The sequence below is a fragment of the Oncorhynchus gorbuscha genome, linkage group LG04, assembly GCF_021184085.1.
Source record: "Oncorhynchus gorbuscha isolate QuinsamMale2020 ecotype Even-year linkage group LG04, OgorEven_v1.0, whole genome shotgun sequence".
Classification (NCBI taxonomy): domain Eukaryota; kingdom Metazoa; phylum Chordata; class Actinopteri; order Salmoniformes; family Salmonidae; genus Oncorhynchus; species Oncorhynchus gorbuscha.
In genome coordinates this window covers 58,770,286-58,791,261 of record NC_060176.1, presented here as the reverse complement: position 1 = coordinate 58,791,261, position 20,976 = coordinate 58,770,286, and the positions used below count along the sequence as shown (strand labels likewise).

Sequence of the window (20,976 nt, the reverse complement as noted above, 5' to 3'; positions counted from 1 at the left end):
GTCTCTGACTGTGATCCGCTGTGATCATGACGTCAGGCCCTCCCTGTTAATCCTGATCTGCCCCCAGACTAGCAGAGGTTCACCACAGTTTAGCCATGATCACCCCTGCCTGTAATAAATTACTTATCATAAAGCCATGACTGGGACTTGAGTCATCAGCCCTTTCCTATGGATCCCCTCTATCTCTGTAGAGGCCCCTTCTGTGGTAGTCAGCCCCCAGAGCCAAGCCTTCTCCAGGGGGTCTGAGGTCCACTTCATCTGCACAGTGTCCGGCTCCCCCACTCCACAGCTCTTCTGGAGTCATGGAAACATCTTCCTCACTAATCAGACACGGTAAAGGAACTCTCAGCCCACTCAACACCTACACCACAGCAGCTGCAGAGACTTGTCTGATTCCTTTTTAAATGCCTACTATGAATATACAAATGACACATCTTGTTTGCTTCATTTTATAGTTACATCTAACCACAAAACTATATTATTCCAGATTTTTTTGTACATTTACATATGGCTGCCAATAAATAAATACTTTTTCAAAAGAGAAATGCCTTAAGCAATCCAAACAGTTCCTAGGACAGCTAGTGATGAATTTCACTGAGACATCTGCATTTGTGATCGTCTAAATCAACAAACATTCATTCCCGTGACTGATGTCTGTCTTACATGATACAGGATGGCTATATCCAAACATGGTGGCCTTACAATCAGAGATGCCCTCCCTGAGGATGGTGGGAACTACACATGCCTTGCCACCAATGAGGCTGGAACTGCTAAACAGACTGTGTCTCTCAATTATGCAGGTAGGTAGAGATGTCGTTACAGCCCTAGTCCTACCGTAGGCCAAGCGAGACAGCTCTATGAAGGCTATGACAGGTTCTCTCTCGACTAGTTAAACTCAAGATTATTCTCCACTGCTTCCCTGGGCATACATTGTCAGAGTAGGGTCACTATTGTATGGTTTATGTGTTAGAAAACTTTGTTGAGTGCTGTTTGAATGAATTTCTCTCTGATCCATGGTGTTTGGACTATGTTGTCTAGCTGTGAGTAGAGCTCAGATTGACAGTGGCATATTTCCTCCTGTCTTGCTCAGTGGGTTGAAACTTCCCTGTGTGGGCAGGGTTGACAGTCGTCAGGATGTATTTTTAGCCTTGCTGTCAGTGAGTGCTTGACAGAGGGCACAGCACTGATGGACCATGGCAGCTTTTCCCTGGGGTGTGCTTGTATTATAGTCACTTTTGTCTGGGAGTGTCATTTTGAACAACACTAGTCTGTCAAGACCATCATTCCGGCTCGGGCTGGATGCATCGTCTTATCCGTTCAGCTGTCTCTCTCTCTTGACTACTGTAGCATCTGTCTCTCTCTCTTGACTACTGTAGCATCTTTCTCTCTCTCTTGACTACTGTAGCATCTGTCTCTCTCTCTTGACTACTGTAGCAGCTGTCTCTCTCTCTTGACTACTGTAGAATCTGTCTCTCTCTCTCTTGACTACTGTAGCATCTGTCTCTCTCTCTTGACTACTGTAGCATCTGTCTCTCTCTCTTGACTACTGTAGCATCTGTCTCTCTCTCTTGACTACTGTAGCATCTGTCTCTCTCTCTTGACTACTGTAGCATCTGTCTCTCTCTCTTGACTACTGTAGCATCTGTCTCTCTCTCTTGACTACTGTAGCAGCTGTCTCTCTCTCTTGACTACTGTAGCATCTGTCTCTCTCTCTTGACTACTGTAGCAGCTGTCTCTCTCTCTTGACTACTGTAGCATCTGTCTCTCTCTCTTGACTACTGTAGCATCTGTCTCTCTCTCTTGACTACTGTAGCATCTGTCTCTCTCTCTTGACTACTGTAGCATCTGTCTCTCTCTCTTGACTACTGTAGCATCTGTCTCTCTCTCTTGACTACTGTAGCATCTGTCTCTCTCTCTTGACTACTGTAGCATCTGTCTCTCTCTCTTGACTACTGTAGCAGCTGTCTCTCTCTCTTGACTACTGTAGAATCTGTCTCTCTCTCTCTTGACTACTGTAGCATCTGTCTCTCTCTCTTGACTACTGTAGCATCTGTCTCTCTCTCTTGACTACTGTAGCATCTGTCTCTCTCTCTTGACTACTGTAGCATCTGTCTCTCTCTCTTGACTACTGTAGCATCTGTCTCTCTCTCTTGACTACTGTAGCAGCTGTCTCTCTCTCTTGACTACTGTAGCATCTGTCTCTCTCTCTTGACTACTGTAGCATCTGTCTCTCTCTCTTGACTACTGTAGCAGCTGTCTCTCTCTCTTGACTACTGTAGCATCTGTCTCTCTCTCTTGACTACTGTAGCATCTGTCTCTCTCTCTTGACTACTGTAGCATCTGTCTCTCTCTCTTGACTACTGTAGCATCTGTCTCTCTCTCTTGACTACTGTAGCATCTGTCTCTCTCTCTTGACTACTGTAGCATCTGTCTCTCTCTCTTGACTACTGTAGCATCTGTCTCTCTCTCTTGACTACTGTAGCATCTGTCTCTCTCTCTTGACTACTGTAGCATCTGTCTCTCTCTCTTGACTACTGTAGCATCTGTCTCTCTCTCTTGACTACTGTAGCATCTGTCTCTCTCTCTTGACTACTGTAGCATCTGTCTCTCTCTCTTGACTACTGTAGCATCTGTCTCTCTCTCTTGACTACTGTAGCATCTGTCTCTCTCTCTTGACTACTGTAGCATCTGTCTCTCTCTCTTGACTACTGTAGCATCTGTCTCTCTCTCTTGACTACTGTAGCATCTGTCTCTCTCTCTTGACTACTGTAGCATCTGTCTCTCTCTCTTGACTACTGTAGCATCTGTCTCTCTCTCTTGACTACTGTAGCATCTGTCTCTCTCTCTTGACTACTGTAGCATCTTTCTCTCTCTCTTGACTACTGTAGCAGCTGTCTCTCTCTCTTGACTACTGTAGCATCTGTCTCTCTCTCTTGACTACTGTAGCATCTGTCTCTCTCTCTCTTGACTACTGTAGCATCTGTCTCTCTCTCTTGACTACTGTAGCATCTGTCTCTCTCTCTTGACTACTGTAGCATCTGTCTCTCTCTCTTGACTACTGTAGCATCTGTCTCTCTCTCTTGACTACTGTAGCATCTGTCTCTCTCTCTTGACTACTGTAGCAGCTGTCTCTCTCTCTTGACTACTGTAGCATCTGTCTCTCTCTCTTGACTACTGTAGCATCTGTCTCTCTCTCTTGACTACTGTAGCAGCTGTCTCTCTCTCTTGACTACTGTAGCATCTGTCTCTCTCTCTCTTGACTGCTGTAGCATCTGTCTCTCTCTCTCTTGACTACTGTAGCATCTGTCTCTCTCTCTTGACTACTGTAGCATCTGTCTCTCTCTCTTGACTACTGTAGCAGCTGTCTCTCTCTCTTGACTACTGTAGAATCTGTCTCTCTCTCTTGACTACTGTAGCAGCTGTCTCTCTCTCTTGACTACTGTAGAATCTGTCTCTCTCTCTCTTGACTACTGTAGCATCTGTCTCTCTCTCTTGACTACTGTAGCATCTGTCTCTCTCTCTCTTGACTACTGTAGCATCTGTCTCTCTCTTTTGACTACTGTAGCATCTGTCTCTCTCTCTTGACTACTGTAGCATCTGTCTCTCTCTCTTGACTACTGTAGCAGCTGTCTCTCTCTCTTGACTACTGTAGCAGCTGTCTCTCTCACTTGACTACTGTAGCATCTGTCTCTCTCTCTTGACTACTGTAGCAGCTGTCTCTCTCTCTTGACTACTGTAGCATCTGTCTCTCTCTCTTGACTACTGTAGCAGCTGTCTCTCTCTCTTGACTACTGTAGCATCTGTCTCTCTCTCTTGACTACTGTAGCAGCTGTCTCTCTCTCTTGACTACTGTAGCATCTGTCTCTGTCACGTCTCCACTGACGTACAAGGCGTGTGAAATGTCAGACAGCGATACTTCTATTTTTACCTCCTGCCTGGGCCGCTGCCCAGTCAATTTACAAAATTAATTTCACATTACTTTGCTATTCTGGTCATGTATAGCATTGAGAACATGTCTGCCGATTCGGTAGATAATTAACATGTTTGGGTCATGTTTATTTTTTAAGCTCTATCTTGGTTTCCCGCCCTACAGAGGAACCCAGTATCTGGGTGGCGAAACAGGTTGTGATGGTAGCAGTTGGAGGTGATGCCACTCTGGCATGCCAAGCAACAGGTGTCCCCCCTCCTCTGGTAAAATGGTCCAAAGGTAAACACTGATCTCTGAGTGATTCGTTGTGATGTGATACCTGTTAGGTTGATATTTTAATTCATTAATAAGTCACTGTGTCTGTGTGTAATTTTCTTGTTTTTTTCTCAGGTGATCTGCAAGTAGGCTCAGTTCCTTTTGCTGAGCAGGACGTGCATCGTGGGACGCTGCAGATCCGAGGGGTGCAGGAGAAGGATGCCGGGGAGTACAGCTGTGTGGCCAGAAACCCGGCTGGAACCTCTTCTGCTACCGTTATTCTGGAGGTTGGAGGTGAGGGCCTTACTGAATTAATGCTACTTTCAGATAACCAGTAATAATGGCAAGGCATTTCACCCTTTATATAAATAGTATATAAAAAGGACATATTTAAAAAGGACATATAACTACTCTACTTAAAATACATAAACAGTCTGTATTACACTTTTTTTACACTATTTGTGTATGGAGAACTTCACGCTGATCTCCCCACTCTTTCTCCGCCAGCGGCCCCTCTGTTCTCAGAAACCCCCGTTGACATGATGGCAGATGTGGGGGAGAATGTCACCCTGCACTGTGTCGCCCATGGTTTCCCATTGCCCAAGGTTACCTGGCGTCGAGATGATGGGAGACCGATTCTCACTAACGTAGACAGCAGCGGCAGCCATGTGCAACTAGAAAAAGGGCATCTCCTGATCCAGAGTGAGTCTTTATGTCCCTTTCCCACTATTGCATTCCATTCCAAAGCAGCAGGCTCCAAAGAGACCAGAACCTCCATTGGCGCCAAGTGTGTGACTGGCACGGCTGATGTTCTTTGGGTTCATAAATATTGAAGAGGTGGAGCCCCTCAGATCAGATTCAGTAAACGTTTTCTTAAGAGAGTGAGCGTAACAGGATACAGCTGGCACTGCTGAATAAATAGAGCGTCTCCCCTTTCTCCTGCAGTGAAGCAAACTGAGGCACTTTGAGGGCCTTAGAGATCTGACAGAGATGTCCATGTTAAATCAGGGTTGAGTCGAGTTGGAACTGTATGATGTGGATATAATATCGTTTGGACCATGACTTTAGCCTTGTCCAGTGAGGGAGGGACGGACGGAGGGGGGTGGAGAGAGAGAGAGAGAGAGAGAGAGAGAGAGAGAGAGAGAGAGAGAGAGAGAGAGAGAGAGAGAGAGAGAGAGAGAGAGAGAGAGAGAGAGAGAGAGAGAGAGAGAGAGAGAGAGAGAGAGAGAGAGAGAGAGAGAGAGAGAGAGAGAGAGAGAGAGAGAGAGAGAGAGAGAGATTGATATATCCACAGCATAGATCCTCAATATTTAAAGGCTCGGTTATTTTTTGTTGGCGATGGAGAAACAGTAGTATCTGCATGGAGAAGTGGACTTCCATCACTCGCCCCTGTGTCTGCACACTGACCTGATTTGCTTAAATGGCAGCAGATGCTTCTGTCTTTACCTGCCATTGATTATAGTAAGAGAGTCCAGTGTCCTATTAATTCATGTGTCAGATTCCGCATGCAGGCTAAATATTGTACATGCATGAACCACACCACTTTCACTGTTAACTCGTCACATGGGTTGACATCAGCCATGTGGACACTGGCAATTGAATCATGTTTCCATCTATTATCATGTGTTCTAACTAGAATATACTGTGTAAGACATGTTGTACGGGCAGCTGTACTACTTTGCACCTAATTGTATTCATCCGTTTTCAATGAACCCTAATGACATTATAATTAAACCAAGATAATGCCAGTAGACGGTTGAAACAAAGTTGATGAAAATGATGTCTTGTTAGAATGCACTTGTCAACTCTAAAGACATTACTTCCACATGTTACCTTTCTCATACTGAGGTTTGCATGGAGATCTATTTCCATCCTATAGAGTGCAATCCGTATATATATTTAATGGTGATAACAGTATACTCCCCCCGCTATACGTCGATCCACAGGTGTCTGGTTGGATGATGAAGGCGTGTATGTCTGTGAGGCCAAGAACCAGTTTGGAACCATCAGGACTGCGGCCAGAGTCAGTGTCAGTGGACTGGGTATGAGCTCGTGTTTGTGTTCAGTCTTACCTTTCTCTGCTGATAGATAACACTAGTATCCATTGCTTCCTCTCCCCATAATAGTTTCAGTTTGATCATACATTATTTTTTCTACTGCTGCTTTGTATCTCTGTCTGTCTGCTCATGTAACGATATCCCCCCTGCTTTGTCCAACAGAGCCCCCTTTTTTGGCACACGGTGCACCAGTCATCACCACTGGGATTGGTCAGTCTCTGAGCATTCCCTGCATGCTATTGGATGGAATACCCCTGCCAGAGAGACACTGGACCCACAATGGAAATGAAGTGAGGATGACCTGTCCCAAATAATCTTACAATCTTGCAATGTGTGTTTATCATTGTCTAATTTAATCCATTGCTGTTCCCTAGCTGCGGCTGAGTGGCAGGACATTCCTGAGGAGTGATGGTAGCCTGTACATAGAGAGGGCACTCACAGAGGATGCTGGGACGTATGTTTGCACTGCGGTGAACATAGCGGGGTCAGTCAACATATCTGTCAGCCTGGAAGTCCATGGTGAGAGGATAAACGATTTACAGTATGGTCAATACAGGGCTATAGCAGATTCTCTAGTGTCATGCAGGTTGACGTTTATTGAGGGGAACTGAGGAACTAGATGAGCTAGCTGCAAGGTCAAAATTGTCTGCATCGTAAAAATGCATGAAGCACAGTGCCTTGCGAAAGTATTCGGCCCCCTTGAACTTTGCGACCTTTTGCCACATTTCAGGCTTCAAACATAAAGATATAAAACTGTATTTTTTGTGAAGAATCAACAACAAGTGGGACACAATCATGAAGTGGAACGACATTTATTGCATATTTCAAACTTTTTTAACAAATCAAAAACTGAAAAATTGGGCTTGCAAAATTATTCAGCCCCCTTAAGTTAATACTTTGTAGCGCCACCTTTTGCTGCGATTACAGCTGTAAGTCGCTTGGGGTATGTCTCTATCAGTTTTGCACATCGAGAGACTGACATTTTTTCCCATTCCTCCTTGCAAAACAGCTCGAGCTCAGTGAGGTTGGATGGAGAGCATTTGTGAACAGCAGTTTTCAGTTCTTTCCACAGATTCTCGATTGGATTCAGGTCTGGACTTTGACTTGACCATTCTAACACCTGGATATGTTTATTTTTGAACCATTCCATTGTAGATTTTGCTTTATGTTTTGGATCATTGTCTTGTTGGAAGACAAATCTCCGTCCCAGTCTCAGGTCTTTTGCAGACTCCATCAGGTTTTCTTCCAGAATGGTCCTGTATTTGGCTCCATCCATCTTCCCATCAATTTTAACCATCTTCCCTGTCCCTGCTGAAGAAAAGCAAGCCCAAACCATGATGCTGCCACCACCATGTTTGACAGTGGGGATGGTGTGTTCAGGGTGATGAGCTGTGTTGCTTTTACGCCAAACATAACGTTTTGCATTGTTGCCATCTGACCAGAGCACCTTCTTCCACATGTTTGGTGTGTCTCTCAGGTGGCTTGTGGCAAACTTTAAACAACACTTTTTATGGATATCTTTAAGAAATGGCTTTCTTCTTGCCACTCTTCCATAAAGGCCAGATTTGTGCAATATACGACTGATTGTTGTCCTATGGACAGAGTCTCCCACCTCAGCTGTAGATCTCTGCAGTTCATCCAGAGTGATCATGGGCCTCTTGGCTGCATCTCTGATCAGTCTTCTCCTTGTATGAGCTGAAAGTTTCGAGGGACGGCCAGGTCTTGGTAGATTTGCAGTGGTCTGATACTCCTTCCGTTTCAATATTATCGCTTGCACAGTGCTCCTTGGGATGTTTAAAGCTTGGGAAATCTTTTTGTATCCAAATCCGGCTTTAAACTTCTTCACAACAGTATCTCGGACCTGCCTGGTGTGTTCCTCGTTCTTCATGATGCTCTCTGCGCTTTTAACGGACCACTGAGACTATCACAGTGCAGGTGCATTTATACGGAGACTTGATTACACACAGGTGGATTGTATTTATCATCATTAGTCATTTAGGTCAACATTGGATCATTCAGAGATCCTCACTGAACTTCTAGAGAGAGTTTGCTGCACTGAAAGTAAAGGGGCTGAATAATTTTGCACGCCCAATTTTTCAGTTTTTGATTTGTTAAAAAATGTCGTTCCACTTCATGATTGTGTCCCACTTGTTGTTGATTCTTCACAAAAAAATACAGTTTTATATATTTAAGTTTGAAACCTGAAATGTGGCAAAAGGTTGCAAAGCTCAAGGGGGCCGAATACTTTCGCAAGGCACTGTAGATTTTTGGTCTTAATTTAAGGTTAGGGTTAAGCATTAGGGTTAGCAGTTTGGTTAAGGTTAGGGATAGGTTTAAAATCAGAATGCATGACTTTGTGACTGTGCCAGCTAGTGACCACTCTGCAGAGCTGCCTCCAGTACATGAGTCATCCCAATAAATGCCCACCTGCTATAGTCATGGGGTCATTTAATGATCTTAAGAACATGCTGACTATTAGTATGGGAAAACAACCTCTGAGTAACTTGAGCACCCTGCAGTGTTATAGTTTAGACTGCATACATTTGATGAACAGTCACTTTGTCCATAGACAATAATGACAGACACACACACAGATCAGGGTTCATCAACAAGTTGTAATGAAGAAATGCCTTGAAGGCTGATGCTGTGAGCTAAATCCAGTGATAATTCTGCCTCCATGGTTGTCCATGCTCAGTCGACAGCTGTACTTGTGACCTACTTTTCCAGTGCCCCCAGAGATCAGCGCTGGTCCATACCACTACATAGCCAATGAGGGTGTGGCCATCACCCTGTCATGTGAGTCCAGTGGAGTTCCCAAGCCAACTATTGTCTGGTCCAAGGTAGGATGTTATGCTTTCTGCTCGGAAGCTATTTTTTCTCTAATGATGGTTTTGGCTCCATCTCTCGAAACACATATGACAAATGGCCCGTGACAAATCGTGTCATTTAGCACAAGGGAATCTAGAGGGGATTATAATCACAGCCCATCTGTCTTAAAATGAATGGCAACTACATCATGTTAATAACCTTTAAACTAACGTAACACTTGTTTATATATTATACGGCTGCCTGTGTTAAGGAACATTTTTTCAAGGCCTTGTTCCATACATTCTCAGATTAGTGCACTAGAGCGAACTAAATGTATATTCTTGTCAGATGAAGTCTGCAAAAGCCATATTGTGTTCAAAAGGGAAGTGTGTGTGTGTGTGTGTGTGTGTGTGAGTGAGAGAAAGAGAGAGAGAGAGCATCTATTTAGTTTAATTTGGGAAGGGGGCTCGGCTCTGTAATTATAGCAGGCATCAGAAGTTGCGTTTTGAACCTTTGGCCTAGATATGTGTCCCAGTGCAGTTGAGTGTGTATCTGGGCCCGGGCCTCATTCTGCCTGCTCTGCCCACAGGGAAGGGAGCCCCTGCCCAGGGACATGTCTTCTGCCCAGTCAGACAATGATGGTTACCTCCACATCCTCAACCCCACTGCAGAGGATGCAGGCATATACATCTGCACAGCCACCAGTGCAGTGGGCTACGCCAGCCGTGAGATCCAGCTTAGTGTCAACAGTAAGTGCTGCAAATGTACTTACTGCAAAGGCTGTCCAGTGTCTGCAATATCAATGGCCTCTCTTCAAAGTGTTTCATTGATAGAAGTACCGGTACTGTGTAAAATATATCATGTTTACTTTTCCCCCAGCCAAGCCTAAGATCGTAGGTGTGAGCAGTCAGGAGAACACAGTTAAGATGGCTGCCGAAGTGGGCTCTGAGGTCATCCTCCCCTGTGAGGTCCAGGGCAGTCCCTCTCCCCTGGTCACATGGAGCAGGAACGGCCAGCCCATCCCTCCAGTCACTGCCTGGTAAGAGGAAGTCCCATCTCCCAGTACTGGTCACATAAGAGTGTAGCAGTGAAAATGGTAAATAGGCAATAAAGAGCAAGTTTCTCACCATACCAAGGCGATTACCTTACCCCTGACTTAACTAACTAACTCCTTTTACAAGGGATGTTGATTGAAGCCGGCTGCTATCCAAAGCAGTCATTAACGGTTGAGGAATAACAACTTCTCTGAGGAATAACATCTGGTTCCACACATGACTCTCTCATGCCTGGGTCTGTGGTCGCTCGGTACAGACTTCACTGTCTGCTGGTGTCTGTCTGTAGGGCACAAATTAGAGACTTACTGGCCATGACCTGTCCCTGGAGGAACTGAGCAACAGTGTTGAAAGCTATGGTTGTGGTAGAATGAGGATGATTCATGTGGGGCCAGGAAGGAGAGAGGGAGTAGAGGAGGGGTGTGCTGACAGGAAGAAGGGAGGAACACTGATGGAAGAAGAGACAGAAGTAAAGCCTGTTTGACGTTTGGCTCCCCTGTGGATCTCTTGCCATAAAAGAGCATGTTGACTCTCTACCAGCCCTGGCTGTCTGATGAGAATAACACACATCCACCAACAACCCTCTTAGCCCTCAGCCACAGGAGAGGACAGATGCATTCTCTCCATCCGGGAGTCTATTTACCCCCCATCCCCTGGCCCAGCCGGTGTGAGCAGGGGGAGCTGATTGTTGGAATAACTCAGTCAGTGGGTGTTCTGAGTGTCTGCTGCAATAGCCCTGTTCTCTTCCACCTCCTCCATCACAAGCCCCAGTGCTGTATACAGAGAGAGCTAGCACAGCTGGAGAAGAGAGGAGCACTAGTGCTGTATACAGAGAGAGTTAGCACAGCTGGAGAAGAGAGGAGCACTAGTGGTGTATACAGAGAGAGCTAGCACAGCTGGAGAAGAGAGGAGCACTAGTGCTGTATACAGAGAGAGTTAGCACAGCTGGAGAAGAGAGGAGCACTAGTGCTGTATACAGAGAGAGCTAGCACAGCTGGAGAAGAGAGGAGCACTAGTGCTGTATACAGAGAGAGCTAGCACAGCTGGAGAAGAGAGGAGCACTAGTGCTGTATACAGAGAGAGTTAGCACAGCTGGAGAAGAGAGGAGCACTAGTGATGTATACAGAGAGAGCTAGCACAGATGGAGAGGAGAGGAGCACTAGTGCTGTATACAGAGAGAGTTAGCACAGCTGGAGAGGAGAGGAGCACTAGTGGTGTATACAGAGAGAGTTAGCACAGCTGGATAGGAGCACTAGTGCTGTATACAGAGAGAGTTAGCACAGCTGGAGAGGAGAGGAGCACTAGTGGTGTATACAGAGAGAGTTAGCACAGCTGGAGAGGAGAGGAGCAGTAGTGCTGTATACAGAGAGAGTTAGCACAGCTGGAGAGGAGAGGAGCACTAGTGCTGTATACAGAGAGAGTTAGCACAGCTGGAGAGGAGAGGAGCAGTAGTGCTGTATACAGAGAGAGTTAGCACAGCTGGAGAGGAGCAGTAGTGCTGTATACAGAGAGAGTTAGCACAGCTGGAGAGGAGAGGAGAGGAGCACTAGTGCTATATACAGAGAGAGCTAGCACAGCTGGAGAGGAGAGGAGAGGAGCACTAGTGCTGTATACAGAGAGAGTTAGCACAGCTGAAGAGGAGAGGAGAGGAGCACTAGTGCTGTATACAGAGAGAGCTAGCACAGCTGGAGAGGAGAGGAGAGGAGCAGTAGTGCTGTATACAGAGAGAGTTAGCACAGCTGGAGAGGAGAGGAGAGGAGCAGTAGTGCTGTATACAGAGAGAGCTAGCACAGCTGGAGAGGAGAGGAGCACTAGTGCTGTATACAGAGAGAGTTAGCACAGCTGGAGAGGAGAGGAGCAGTAGTGCTGTATACAGAGAGAGTTAGCACAGCTGGAGAGGAGAGGAGCACTAGTGCTGTATACAGAGAGAGCTAGCACAGCTGGAGAGGAGAGGAGCACTAGTGCTGTATACAGAGAGAGTTAGCACAGCTGGAGAGGAGAGGAGCACTAGTGCTGTATACAGAGAGAGTTAGCACAGCTGGAGAGGAGAGGAGAGGAGCACTAGTGCTGTATACAGAGAGAGTTAGCACAGCTGGAGAGGAGAGGAGAGGAGCACTAGTGCTGTATACAGAGAGAGCTAGCACAGCTGGAGAGGAGAGGAGCACTAGTGCTGTATAGAGAGAGAGCTAGCACAGCTGGAGAGGAGAGGAGCAGTAGTGCTGTATACAGAGAGAGTTAGCACAGCTGGAGAGGAGAGGAGCAGTAGTGCTGTATACAGAGAGAGTTAGCACAGCTGGAGAGGAGAGGAGCACTAGTGCTGTATACAGAGAGAGCTAGCACAGCTGGAGAGGAGAGGAGCAGTAGTGCTGTATACAGAGAGAGTTAGCACAGCTGGAGAGGAGAGGAGAGGAGCAGTAGTGCTGTATACAGAGAGAGTTAGCACAGCTGGAGAGGAGAGGAGCACTAGTGCTGTATACAGAGAGAGCTAGAACAGCTGGAGAGGAGAGGCGCAGTAGTGCTGTATACAGAGAGAGTTAGCACAGCTGGAGAGGAGCAGTAGTGCTGTATACAGAGAGAGTTAGCACAGCTGGAGAGGAGCAGTAGTGCTGTATACAGAGAGAGCTAGCACAGCTGGAGAGGAGAGGAGCACTAGTGCTGTATACAGAGAGAGCTAGCACAGCTGGAGAGGAGAGGAGAGGAGCACTAGTGCTGTATACAGAGAGAGTTAGCACAGCTGGAGAGGAGAGGAGAACTAGTGCTGTATACAGAGAGAGTTAGCACAGCTGGAGAGGAGAGGAGCACTAGTGCTGTATACAGAGAGAGCTAGCACAGCTGGAGAGGAGAGGAGAGGAGCAGTAGTGCTGTATATAGAGAGAGTTAGCACAGCTGGAGAGGAGAGGAGCACTAGTGCTGTATACAGAGAGAGCTAGCACAGCTGGAGAGGAGAGGAGAGGAGCAGTAGTGCTGTATATAGAGAGAGTTAGCACAGCTGGAGAGGAGAGGAGCAGTAGTGCTGTATACAGAGAGAGCTAGCACAGCTGGAGAGGAGAGGAGCACTAGTGCTGTATACAGAGAGAGTTAGCACAGCTGGAGAGGAGAGGAGCACTAGTGCTGTATACAGAGAGAGTTAGCACAGCTGGAGAGGAGAGGAGCACTAGTGCTGTATACAGAGAGAGTTAGCACAGCTGGAGAGGAGAGGAGCACTAGTGCTGTATACAGAGAGAGCTAGCACAGCTGGAGAAGAGAGGAGCACTAGTGGTGTATACAGGGAGAGTTAGCACAGCTGGAGAGGAGAGGAGCACTAGTGGTGTATACAGAGAGAGCTAGCACAGCTGGAGAGGAGAGGAGAGGAGCACTAGTGCTGTATACAGAGAGAGCTAGCACAGCTGGAGAGGAGAGGAGAGGAGCACTAGTGGTGTATACAGAGAGAGTTAGCACAGCTGGAGAGGAGAGGAGCACTAGTGCTGTATACAGAGAGAGCTAGCACAGCTGGAGAGGAGAGGAGAGGAGCACTAGTGCTGTATACAGAGAGAGTTAGCACAGCTGGAGAGGAGAGGAGCACTAGTGGTGTATACAGAGAGAGCTAGCACAGCTGGAGAGGAGAGGAGAGGAGCACTAGTGCTGTATACAGAGAGAGCTAGCACAGCTGGAAAGGAGAGGAGAGGAGCACTACTGCTGTATACAGAGAGAGTTAGCACAGCTGGAGAGGAGAGGAGAGGAGCACTACTGCTGTATACAGAGAGAGTTAGCACAGCTGGAGAGGAGAGGAGCACTAGTGCTGTATACAGAGAGAGTTAGCACAGCTGGAGCTGGAGAGGAGAGGAGCAGTAGTGCTGTATACAGAGAGAGTTAGCACAGCTGGAGAGGAGAGGAGAGGAGCAGTAGTGCTGTATACAGAGAGAGTTAGCACAGCTGGAGAGGAGAGGAGCACTAGTGCTGTATACAGAGAGAGCTAGCACAGCTGGAAAGGAGAGGAGAGGAGCACTACTGCTGTATACAGAGAGAGTTAGCACAGCTGGAGAGGAGAGGAGCACTAGTGCTGTATACAGAGAGAGCTAGCTGGAAAGCACAGCTGGAGAGAGCTAGAGCTGAGAGGGAGCAGTAGTGCTGTATACAGAGAGAGTTAGCACAGCTGGAGAGGAGAGGAGCACTAGTGCTGTATACAGAGAGAGCTAGCACAGCTGGAGAGGAGAGGAGAGGAGCAGTAGTGATGTATACAGAGAGAGTTAGCACAGCTGGAGAAGAGAGGAGCACTAGTGGTGTATACAGAGAGAGTTAGCACAGCTGGAGAGGAGAGGAGCACTAGTGGTGTATACAGAGAGAGTTAGCACAGCTGGAGAGGAGAGGAGCACTAGTGGTGTATACAGAGAGAGTTAGCACAGCTGGAGAGGAGAGGAGCACTAGTGGTGTATACAGAGAGAGTTAGCACAGCTGGAGAAGAGAGGAGCACTAGTGGTGTATACAGAGAGAGTTAGCACAGCTGGAGAGGAGAGGAGCTCTAGTGCTGTATACAGAGAGAGTTAGCACAGCTGGATAGGAGCACTAGTGCTGTATACAGAGAGAGTTAGCACAGCTGGAGAGGAGAGGAGCACTAGTGGTGTATACAGAGAGAGTTAGCACAGCTGGATAGGAGCACTAGTGCTGTATACAGAGAGAGTTAGCACAGCTGGAGAGGAGAGGAGCACTAGTGGTGTATACAGAGAGAGTTAGCACAGCTGGATAGGAGCACTAGTGCTGTATACAGAGAGAGTTAGCACAGCTGGAGAGGAGAGGAGCACTAGTGGTGTATACAGAGAGAGTTAGCACAGCTGGATAGGAGCACTAGTGCTGTATACAGAGAGAGTTAGCACAGCTGGAGAGGAGAGGAGCACTAGTGGTGTATACAGAGAGAGTTAGCACAGCTGGATAGGAGCACTAGTGCTGTATACAGAGAGAGTTAGCACAGCTGGAGAGGAGAGGAGCACTAGTGGTGTATACAGAGAGAGTTAGCACAGCTGGATAGGAGCACTAGTGCTGTATACAGAGAGAGTTAGCACAGCTGGAGAGGAGAGGAGCACTAGTGGTGTATACAGAGAGAGTTAGCACAGCTGGATAGGAGCACTAGTGCTGTATACAGAGAGAGTTAGCACAGCTGGATAGGAGCACTAGTGCTGTATACAGAGAGAGTTAGCACAGCTGGATAGGAGCACTAGTGCTGTATACAGAGAGAGCTAGCACAGCTGGAGAAGAGAGGAGCACTAGTGGTGTATACAGAGAGAGTTAGCACAGCTGGAGAAGAGAGGAGCACTAGTGGTGTATACAGAGAGAGTTAGCACAGCTGGAGAGGAGAGGAGCACTAGTGCTGTATACAGAGAGAGTTAGCACAGCTGGAGAGGAGAGGAGCACTAGTGGTGTATACAGAGAGAGTTAGCACAGCTGGAGAGGAGAGGAGAGGAGCAGTAGTGCTGTATACAGAGAGAGTTAGCACAGCTGGAGAGGAGCACTAGTGCTGTATACAGAGAGAGTTAGCACAGCTGGAGAGGAGAGGAGCAGTAGTGCTGTATACAGAGAGAGTTAGCACAGCTGGAGAGGAGCAGTAGTGCTGTATACAGAGAGAGTTAGCACAGCTGGAGAGGAGAGGAGAGGAGCACTAGTGCTATATACAGAGAGAGCTAGCACAGCTGGAGAGGAGGAGAGGAGAGGAGAGGAGCACTAGTGCTGTATACAGAGAGAGCTAGCACAGCTGGAGAGGAGAGGAGAGGAGCACTAGTGCTGTATACAGAGAGAGTTAGCACAGCTGGAGAGGAGAGGAGCACTAGTGCTGTATACAGAGAGAGCTAGCACAGCTGGAGAGGAGAGGAGAGGAGCACTAGTGCTGTATACAGAGAGAGTTAGCACAGCTGGAGAGGAGAGGAGCACTAGTGGTGTATACAGAGAGAGCTAGCACAGCTGGAGAGGAGAGGAGAGGAGCACTAGTGCTGTATACAGAGAGAGCTAGCACAGCTGGAAAGGAGAGGAGAGGAGCACTACTGCTGTATACAGAGAGAGTTAGCACAGCTGGAGAGGAGAGGAGAGGAGCACTACTGCTGTATACAGAGAGAGTTAGCACAGCTGGAGAGGAGAGGAGCACTAGTGCTGTATACAGAGAGAGTTAGCACAGCTGGAGAGGAGAGGAGAGGAGCAGTAGTGCTGTATACAGAGAGAGTTAGCACAGCTGGAGAGGAGAGGAGAGGAGCAGTAGTGCTGTATACAGAGAGAGTTAGCACAGCTGGAGAGGAGAGGAGCACTAGTGCTGTATACAGAGAGAGCTAGCACAGCTGGAGAGGAGAGGAGAGGAGCACTACTGCTGTATACAGAGAGAGTTAGCACAGCTGGAGAGGAGAGGAGCACTAGTGCTGTATACAGAGAGAGCTAGCACAGCTGGAAAGGAGAGGAGAGGAGCACTACTGCTGTATACAGAGAGAGTTAGCACAGCTGGAGAGGAGAGGAGCACTAGTGCTGTATACAGAGAGAGCTAGCACAGCTGGAGAGGAGAGGAGAGGAGCAGTAGTGCTGTATACAGAGAGAGTTAGCACAGCTGGAGAGGAGAGGAGCACTAGTGCTGTATACAGAGAGAGCTAGCACAGCTGGAGAGGAGAGGAGAGGAGCAGTAGTGATGTATACAGAGAGAGTTAGCACAGCTGGAGAAGAGAGGAGCACTAGTGGTGTATACAGAGAGAGTTAGCACAGCTGGAGAGGAGAGGAGCACTAGTGGTGTATACAGAGAGAGTTAGCACAGCTGGAGAGGAGAGGAGCACTAGTGGTGTATACAGAGAGAGTTAGCACAGCTGGAGAGGAGAGGAGCACTAGTGGTGTATACAGAGAGAGTTAGCACAGCTGGAGAAGAGAGGAGCACTAGTGGTGTATACAGAGAGAGTTAGCACAGCTGGAGAGGAGAGGAGCTCTAGTGCTGTATACAGAGAGAGTTAGCACAGCTGGATAGGAGCACTAGTGCTGTATACAGAGAGAGTTAGCACAGCTGGAGAGGAGAGGAGCACTAGTGGTGTATACAGAGAGAGTTAGCACAGCTGGATAGGAGCACTAGTGCTGTATACAGAGAGAGTTAGCACAGCTGGAGAGGAGAGGAGCACTAGTGGTGTATACAGAGAGAGTTAGCACAGCTGGATAGGAGCACTAGTGCTGTATACAGAGAGAGTTAGCACAGCTGGAGAGGAGAGGAGCACTAGTGGTGTATACAGAGAGAGTTAGCACAGCTGGATAGGAGCACTAGTGCTGTATACAGAGAGAGTTAGCACAGCTGGAGAGGAGAGGAGCACTAGTGGTGTATACAGAGAGAGTTAGCACAGCTGGATAGGAGCACTAGTGCTGTATACAGAGAGAGTTAGCACAGCTGGAGAGGAGAGGAGCACTAGTGGTGTATACAGAGAGAGTTAGCACAGCTGGATAGGAGCACTAGTGCTGTATACAGAGAGAGTTAGCACAGCTGGAGAGGAGAGGAGCACTAGTGGTGTATACAGAGAGAGTTAGCACAGCTGGATAGGAGCACTAGTGCTGTATACAGAGAGAGTTAGCACAGCTGGATAGGAGCACTAGTGCTGTATACAGAGAGAGTTAGCACAGCTGGATAGGAGCACTAGTGCTGTATACAGAGAGAGCTAGCACAGCTGGAGAAGAGAGGAGCACTAGTGGTGTATACAGAGAGAGTTAGCACAGCTGGAGAAGAGAGGAGCACTAGTGGTGTATACAGAGAGAGTTAGCACAGCTGGAGAGGAGAGGAGCACTAGTGCTGTATACAGAGAGAGTTAGCACAGCTGGAGAGGAGAGGAGCACTAGTGGTGTATACAGAGAGAGTTAGCACAGCTGGAGAGGAGAGGAGAGGAGCAGTAGTGCTGTATACAGAGAGAGTTAGCACAGCTGGAGAGGAGCACTAGTGCTGTATACAGAGAGAGTTAGCACAGCTGGAGAGGAGAGGAGCAGTAGTGCTGTATACAGAGAGAGTTAGCACAGCTGGAGAGGAGCAGTAGTGCTGTATACAGAGAGAGTTAGCACAGCTGGAGAGGAGAGGAGAGGAGCACTAGTGCTATATACAGAGAGAGCTAGCACAGCTGGAGAGGAGAGGAGAGGAGAGGAGCACTAGTGCTGTATACAGAGAGAGTTAGCACAGCTGAAGAGGAGAGGAGAGGAGCACTAGTGCTGTATACAGAGAGAGCTAGCACAGCTGGAGAGGAGAGGAGAGGAGCAGTAGTGCTGTATACAGAGAGAGTTAGCACAGCTGGAGAGGAGAGGAGAGGAGAGGAGCAGTAGTGCTGTATACAGAGAGAGCTAGCACAGCTGGAGAGGAGAGGAGCACTAGTGCTGTATACAGAGAGAGTTAGCACAGCTGGAGAGGAGAGGAGCAGTAGTGCTGTATACAGAGAGAGTTAGCACAGCTGGAGAGGAGAGGAGAGGAGCACTAGTGCTACATACAGAGAGAGTTAGCACAGCTGGAGAGGAGAGGAGAGGAGCACTAGTGCTGTATACAGAGAGAGCTAGCACAGCTGGAGAGGAGAGGAGAGGAGCACTAGTGCTGTATACAGAGAGAGCTAGCACAGCTGGAGAGGAGAGGAGCAGTAGTGCTGTATACAGAGAGAGTTAGCACAGCTGGAGAGGAGAGGAGAGGAGCAGTAGTGCTGTATACAGAGAGAGTTAGCACAGCTGGAGAGGAGAGGAGCACTAGTGCTGTATACAGAGAGAGCTAGCACAGCTGGAGGGGAGAGGAGCAGTAGTGCTGTATACAGAGAGAGTTAGCACAGCTGGAGAGGAGAGGAGAGGAGCAGTAGTGCTGTATACAGAGAGAGTTAGCACAGCTGGAGAGGAGAGGAGCACTAGTTCTGTATACAGAGAGAGCTAGAACAGCTGGAGAGGAGAGGAGCAGTAGTGCTGTATACAGAGAGAGTTAGCACAGCTGGAGAGGAGAGGAGCACTAGTGCTGTATACAGAGAGAGCTAGCACAGCTGGAGAGGAGAGGAGCACTAGTGCTGTATACAGAGAGAGCTAGCACAGCTGGAGAGGAGAGGAGAGGAGCACTACTGCTGTATACAGAGAGAGTTAGCACAGCTGGAGAGGAGAGGAGCACTAGTGCTGTATACAGAGAGAGCTAGCACAGCTGGAGAGGAGAGGAGAGGAGCACTACTGCTGTATACAGAGAGAGTTAGCACAGCTGGAGAGGAGAGGAGAGGAGCAGTAGTGCTGTATACAGAGAGAGTTAGCACAGCTGGAGAGGAGAGGAGAGGAGCAGTAGTGCTGTATACAGAGAGAGTTAGCACAGCTGGAGAGGAGAGGAGCACTAGTCCACACTGTGTCAGTTAGGGAGGCTATGGAGCTGCACTCAGACCCCTCCAGCTCAATGTGTCCCTGTCAGCCTGTGTACACAGATGAGTGTAAACCACAGTGGGGAGTGATGTGGGGAGATGGTTGGGACTGTGTGTTGGGTCCATGTCTCCAATGTGTGCTCAGCTCCCTGCTCTCTGCTAAGGTGACTTAGACACTGATTGCTGAGCCAGTCATTCTATTTCAGTGATGTATGCTACAGGTTGGGTTTGAAGCAGTAGCGGAGCAGAGTGGTACGGTAACATGTGCAGTGTTGAAGAGGAGTCTTTGTGGTTCTAGATCGTTTTCACTTAAGCAAACTACATTTGAGTTGCTGAGCAGATACACTTATGCCAAATAAATCTCAGAGCACTGTTTACATTTGTGCATTACTGCAGCTGGGTAGGTACTAAAGCAAATAGTTATGACATTCTGCTGGGGATTTCAGTTCAGTTGAGAAGTTTAGTTACTATTGTGCAATATGAATGGTATTACAACAGCCAGAACTACACAGGCCTGCACGGTCACATGTATGCACACATACACACACATATTCACAGAAACACCTACAGGGTTCCACATATTCATTGTGACTCCTTGACAGTGTTATCCCAGCTTGACCTCTGACCTCTTTCCATGTCCAGGTTCACCGTGCTGCCTTCCGGCTCTCTGAAGATCACTGATGTCCGACTGGTTGATAGTAAACTTTACACTTGCTCGGCAAAAAACCCAGCTGGCAACGTGTCTATCAACTACAATTTACACATACAAGGTACCTCCTTATGGATAGTCACTTTGTAGAGCCTGTTTCACTTCACTGTTCAAGATGCTGTCGTGCATCTAAGACCCAAAATGCTAAACAGGCAGAGAGATATCATGAGAAACAAACCTTGTTTGTTTGTTTCCCAGCTAAACCCAAGATCCAGGCAGCTCCGTCCCGGCTGAAGGCTCTGATAGGCCAGACAGTGGTTCTGCCATGTGTGGTTCAGGGGGAGCCCAGCCCTGAGATCAGCTGGTTCCACGACGGAAGTCCTGTCTGGGCCAAGGACACTGCAGCCCTCAAGATCCACAGGGCCAGCCTAACTGACCAGGGCATCTACAGCTGTGTGGCCAAGAACACTGCTGGACAGGACACCATGGAGGTCAAACTGGAGGTGCTAGGTGGGTCTCTACCTTGAGGGATCTGATTGATCGATGTGATGCAGCTTTTCTCTTTCCTAATACTGTACACCCATGTAATCCTTTCGTCAGCTGATAACACCCCTTGCCATCAGCAAGGAAAACTAACTGAGCCAAACCATTACATGTTAAAAGAAGTTCACACAGCAAGAACGGTAATATTATAGGTAGAGCAGATAACCTCCAGGTTTACATGAGAGTGGTGCTGAGCGATTAACCAACATTTAAACAACTAATTGACTGACTCCGGTTCAACTCTTTGAATTCCATTTGTTCGTTTTTATCCCCTTCTGTGAGGTCAGTGCACATATTGCAGTTTCTCTAGAGATAAATCAAATAAAGCCGAACTGTGCGATGTAGTAGGGAGTTG

General features: G+C 47.7%; 1 protein-coding gene across 1 annotated transcript in view; it reads left to right on the top strand.

Annotated features, from left to right (window-relative positions):
- hmcn2 (hemicentin 2) overlaps window positions 1-20,976 on the top strand; it is an 82,800-nt gene that overhangs the window by 16,298 nt on the left and 45,526 nt on the right. The window contains 13 exon segments of the mRNA XM_046347468.1: window positions 192-333; window positions 673-800; window positions 4,094-4,207; window positions 4,319-4,477; window positions 4,691-4,885; window positions 6,130-6,225; window positions 6,403-6,530; window positions 6,615-6,759; window positions 8,968-9,080; window positions 9,638-9,797; window positions 9,928-10,087; window positions 20,072-20,199; window positions 20,337-20,588. Coding sequence (XP_046203424.1) covers window positions 192-333; window positions 673-800; window positions 4,094-4,207; window positions 4,319-4,477; window positions 4,691-4,885; window positions 6,130-6,225; window positions 6,403-6,530; window positions 6,615-6,759; window positions 8,968-9,080; window positions 9,638-9,797; window positions 9,928-10,087; window positions 20,072-20,199; window positions 20,337-20,588 — 1,920 coding nt within the window.